The following is a 5,915-nucleotide window of genomic DNA, read 5'->3' on the forward strand; positions in this document are numbered from 1 at the left end:
TATAATCCATCTACGCATTTACTTACGCGTAACGCAACCAAGCTTGAGCTCAAATCGTACAACAGTACATCCTCTTCCCATCGAATGTGAAATCGTTTGCCTAGTATACCCTCCAACCGAGGATACAGACTAAAACGTACCACACGATTTTCAATTACTGTTGCCAGCAAAATCCATGTGGCCGAGGAAGCAATTGAAACAAAAGGCATGCTACTAAACACACATGTCACCGGCTTGTGCGCTCACGGCCGAGGCGCTGTGGCCTCGCCAGCTGCAGATTGCACGTGGAGCAGGAGCTTCTAACTAACCAAAGATACTGTTTATTATAGACTCATGATGTGCTATGGATGCGCCGGTCGGTTATTTTAAAAAAAAAACCCCCCCCCCAAACGGCTTTTTTTTGCCGGCTCTGAGCTGCCAGACTTTGCTTGCCTGCCCAATTGCGCGTGGGGTTGCATAAGCCAGCTGTAAATAGGTCAAAGCAATCAGGTTAGCTCGCCAGTGTTGCGTAACGATGTCCAATCTACCCTGCGAGCCAGAGCCAAGCCACAGCGCCTCGCTGTGAGATGATCCGCAAGCCCTAGTGGACAGTGTGGTTAGCTAGCCTGCCTTTTGTTCAAATGAGCTTCCCTCGCCGCATGGATTTTGCTAATGGCAACCAGAATTTAAATCGTGCTGCGTACGTTTTAGTCCTGTATCTGCCGCGATTGGAGGGTGTATTACTCAGCGAAACGCATTCTCACACCGATGGGAAGAGGATTACTGTGGTACGATTTCGAAGCTCAAGTCTGGTTGCCATGTATGTGCTTGTTTAGACCAGTTTACTATTTGTTTTGCACTGTTTACTACTGTGTGTATAATACATGTATGTTAATAAAGGATAACTTGTATAGTAGCGATGATATCTCTGATTCTCATCACTTTTCCAAGTTTTCTTGTTCAAGTTTAAAAAAAAAAAGATTTTTTTTTTTGATGAAATTGATTATGGATTTTGATAACCAAGCGCTTGGTTTGAGCCACTGTTCAACCGATGATCGAGTATAATCGATGATCGTGACATCACTAAGCGCTTGGTTTGAGCCACTGTTCAACCGATGATCGAGTATAATCGATGATCGTGACATCACTAATGCAAGGTCCATAAAACTAGGAGAAGAGGCATAGAGCAGTTTAGCAGTAGAGCTGGCCTGTTAAGGATTAATTGATAAACCATGTAAATGCATGAACAATAATTTGTGGAGCACTGCAAAACAAAGAGTGTGACACAGCAGACAGCATTACTTCTAGCCCAGCTTAAGTCTAGAGTAAGCAAATGCTCACATATAGAAATATAGGAACCCCACCATCCAGTAGGCTCACCTAAATGCATATTTAACAAGCCGGATCTCTTTCCGCTTTCCACGCAGCCAGTTTTCGGAGATCATGCATCTTTCCTTGGCTGAAATACTAAAGAATAATATACATTATCATGTATGCATAGCAATAGGATCAAGAAATTGCAATCAGTTCGAGGGATCCATACATAAAAAATACACACTCAATTTTAGGCTAAAACACCAATTGGCATGTACCACCGATACTGCAATTTAGCAGTCTTTGGTGGTATCTAAACCACCTCTCTAGAAACTGGATATACAAAACTAGTTTGGAAATGATCTAATTAGACAAATAATAAAGTACAACGCGCCCCGTGTCGTGTTTGTAGTTAGCTCTAGGACTATATCCCGCGTACAGTTGCCACAGAGCTATATAGAACATTCTATGCCAGTTTTCCTAACTGCACCTGCTCCACACTGCTTCCACAAAAAATGGCTCACAAAACGCAAAAAGATCAGGCTTTTTAACACTTATTTATCTACATGGACATCTCACCTATCTCTTTGAACACTTTCCACAACTTTACACTATGTATTTATGCATTTATTCCTCAAAGTGCTAGCACTACTTGCGTTTCGTTTTGAAATGCGTTTGCGTTTCACAATCGTGTGAATTTCATTACGATTTTCTATGTATATATTGTAATATCAGAAGTGTATAATATCGATATATATCTCTATATATAATATATAGATCTATCTATATATATACATATCTATCTACCTATCTATCTATTTATATAATATAGATCTCTATATTATACACTCCTGATAATATGATATGCACTGAACCAAAAGAGGACCTTAACAGCTCATAGATTGCAAGTAAATTTTGCACAGATCTGAAAATAATTAGGCGTCGAGGCCTGTGTTAATTCAGTTGGCAGATAGATTAGCTCTAGGACTATAGCCCGCGTACAGTTGCCGCAGGGCTATCAGTGTTAGAGCTTTAAAATAAAAACCTCTCGCCAAACTGGGCGAGTGAGTCAATACGTTAACTCGCCAAATTTTAAAACAAAAATGCTTGTCAAACAATAGTGAAAAAATAGACTATGGAGGTGGGTTCGGGAAGGGGTCCCTGATTAGGCGGGGTCCGGGGGCCCTCCACCGGAATTTGTTTTGGAAAATTACACCTCTTAGATGCAATTTCCTGCACTCTGAGAGGCAGCATTATTAAACAACCTTCATCACAAAGATATCACTTTTGAGTTGAGTATTTTAATCTTTGAGGACACCAAAGACTAAAATACTTACTTGAAAAAAGAGAAACATAAACTTCAACTTGCTGAGGGTTGAACTGCTCAGTCTCTGCTAAGTTGTGCAAGTACAATGCTAAGGCAAAGTAATGTGGTTAATAAGTTAATCTATCGGCTCAAGGATAGAGATGATGTCCAGTAATAAAAGACGATTTTTTTCTCCGATAGATGGCGCCACTATGCTATATATACTGTAGTTATACTGCGACTGACCTATATATAGAGATATATCAAAATCTATATATATATAGATATATGTAGATATATGTATATATATATATATATTATTATATACACAATATATAGACATTAATTAGTCTATATACACATATATATAGAAATAAGCGAGCGACTGGAGACTGTGACTATGTACTTTAGCAATGACGTATATATAGACGTAGCGACTAGAGACATTTAGATACGTATGTATATACATATAGATATATAGAGCCTTATATCAGCATGGTGTGTCGATATATATATAGACATATATATAGCGCTGGCAGTGTGGGAACAAAATGGGAACGCTGTGGCTTATGTATATATATACCTGAAACGTAGGAGTAGACATGCATATATATATACATATTGCCAAGTAGATAGCGGGGTGTTGGACATGTGTGTGTATATATATCTAGGTATATATATATGTAAAAGCGTATGCCCGTCACGCACGCACGTCAATGTATTGTGAATGACGTTATGGAAAGCATATGTTTTTACTAAACCATCAGCGATGTCTATGTGCCGTCAGAGGTTTTTTTGCCAAGTGGCCAATGAGAGAACAGCAATGGGGAGGTGTGTGCCTGCATTCTAGCTAGGTGGAGAGGAGGTTTTGCTATCGGCGCGACGCTGGCGGCGTGGAATATTACATGCAAAAATTCGTATCGACGGCGGCCCGCGCGTACCTACGGGTCAAATGTTGAAACGTTGTTTGGGAGTTTGGATGGGACTAGTTATTCTTTAGTAGGGGTGTTGGGTTGCTACGGAGGCACATTATTCGCATACATTATTACGTGTGCGGCATGAATGAATCAGCCGTACTCTTACTGAAGGAAGCATAATACAGGCGCGATCAAAAGCAAGGCACGTGACAAGCAGCCAACGGCAGCGCGAGGGGGGATCGGTGGAATGCATAAATTAGGTGTCTATATGCCTGCGTATGTATGTGCGCGCGCGCGTGCGTGCGTGCGTGCGTGTGTGTGTATGCATGCGTGTTTGTATGTGCAAGACTGTGTGAGTGTGCCTGTCGTGTGCGTATGCGTATTAGCCAGCGAGCCGTGCAGCCGTGATTTGGACGGTTTGTTTTGAAACTGCACGGCCAAAGAAATGGGAAAAGTTTCAAATTGAGAAATGTAAACAAGTTAAAAATGTAAAAGAATTAAAATATTCCTGCTTAATACCCTGACCCTAACCCTAACCCTATACTCTATACCCTAACGCTAACTCTAACCCTAACCCTAATGCTAACACTAACCCTATACCCCCACTATATGCGCCCAGCGACACACAGACAACTGGAAGAATGGGCGTTCGCGTGGGTCTTATCATATCTTGGTTGTATATATACGCTGGCCTTATCTTGTTGGATATATAACGCTGTATATATACCGCGCAGGCTATCACCACTGTATGCCCTCCCCCGTACACTGTGTATTTACGCGCCCCCAGCGACACTCACACGTGCGCAGCCAGCGGCAGCTAGAAGAGGGGGCGGGGGCGAATTCATATACATCACCAGATGGCCGCGAGAGGGCAGTAAGGACCAGTCAACATCAATGGCGTACGATTTCTGATTTTATTTATGACGTTCCAAAAATCCAACGAATATCAACGGATTTCCAGATAATTTAATGCGGAGAGCAAGTAGTCCGTAAATGCCGCGCGCAAATACGCAGACAGATTTGAGGGCCGTAGCACAGAAAGATGACGGGAAATTCTCGCGTGTAGTAATGGTGAGAAACGGTCGGAAACGGGCGTGTAGTGTCGCTTAAACAGTTTCGAGTTTTTTCCACACTTACTGTGAACTGACATAATGTTTCTCGGTCGAAATGAAGAAACAACACCTTCAACAACTCCCATGTCGATTTTAAAGGGGCTCCCCCCACATTTACGAAAATGACATAGGTCTCAATCTGGACATCATCTCTATCCTTGAACCGCTAGTTTTGTAGTGTGCTGTCCGTCGTCTGGCATTGCTGACTAATCACACTACCGCACCAGAGTTGGAACATTCGCTCGGGTGGTAATACCATAGAGTGGGTAGCACCGAGGCGCTCGGCTGTTAGCAGAGTCCGGGTGGCGACGATACGGCCAGTTCACACGCACCCGGATATACTAGGTAGTTAGCACTGCGGCAGTCAATGTACGCGGGCTATAGTATATAGTACTAGAGCTAACTAGGTAGGTGCTATCTTACCTAATACCTAGGCTAACGTTGGTGCTATACACCACATTTCGACTGGTGGCGCCATCGGGTGTCAACAAGATACGTAAAACGCTACGATAGCATAACGGTAACTTACTAGTAGCGACCGCTGTGGAGCCGGCTACCATGCCAGGTCATTAACGAGCATTTTGTCAGTTTGCTCCAGACGTTATCATTGTTTAGCAGTCTTGTAAAGCGACGACACACCTGCGACAACCGACCTAGTGTGGTCACATCACACCACTCGAATATCAGGAAAAGAACGTCATCTGCGAGATATTGCAAACCACCAAACCACGGGCTGGCGGGAAGAGTATGGGTCATGACGTAAAGAAATAACCTTCCAGAAAGTCTCTCCTGATGGCCCAGGAATCTGGATGATGTCATTCAGTGAAAACGAACACATCATTTCTTAGAAATTTCACGATCAAGATAGCAAAGGTTGTCACGCCACAGCGCCGCCATGTTTACTACGTCCCAATGTTTACGTACACTATTCGTAGTCGAAGTATTTCGCAAATATTTACACAATTATAAAAAGAAAGAGAAAACACACATATATCTTGAGAGTTAATGTGGTATTTTAACACAAAATAATTATTTTATCGTGCGGAAAACAGTTTTAAGTGTAGCAACAAATAGACGGCTAGCCTCAGTTGTAGTGACGTCATTGCCAACCAGTGGTGAGGTCACTGATCTCTATAATATAATCCAGGCCCGTAGCCAGGGGGGGTTCGGGCGAACGAACCCCCCCCCCCGAGCCCCCTCCAAGCAAAAAAAATTTTTTTTGAAAATTTGCAAGAATTTCACCTCTTGTCGCTCCATTTTAGTGTAATAATTGCAAAATCTCTATCG

General features: G+C 42.5%; 1 protein-coding gene across 4 annotated transcripts in view; it reads right to left on the reverse strand.

Moving 5' to 3' along the window:
• Positions 1–5,915, reverse strand: part of LOC106817634 (F-box/WD repeat-containing protein 4-like) — a 21,980-nt gene that overhangs the window by 8,921 nt on the left and 7,144 nt on the right. For 3 of the 4 annotated variants that reach the window (XM_014822320.1, XM_014822318.1, XM_014822319.1), the window contains exons 1-2: positions 5,158–5,538; positions 1,360–1,446 (exon numbers count right to left, since the gene is read on the reverse strand). In XM_014822320.1, coding sequence (XP_014677806.1) covers positions 1,360–1,446; positions 5,158–5,447 — 377 coding nt within the window. In that variant the 5' untranslated portion in view covers positions 5,448–5,538. Of the gene's footprint in view, positions 1–1,359; positions 1,447–5,157; positions 5,539–5,915 lie in introns of those variants that run through there. The other variant, XM_014822321.1, reaches the window with a different exon arrangement.

Source organism: Priapulus caudatus, unplaced genomic scaffold (assembly GCF_000485595.1).
Source record: "Priapulus caudatus unplaced genomic scaffold, Priapulus_caudatus-5.0.1 Scaffold1806, whole genome shotgun sequence".
NCBI classification, from domain to species: domain Eukaryota; kingdom Metazoa; phylum Priapulida; class Priapulimorpha; order Priapulimorphida; family Priapulidae; genus Priapulus; species Priapulus caudatus.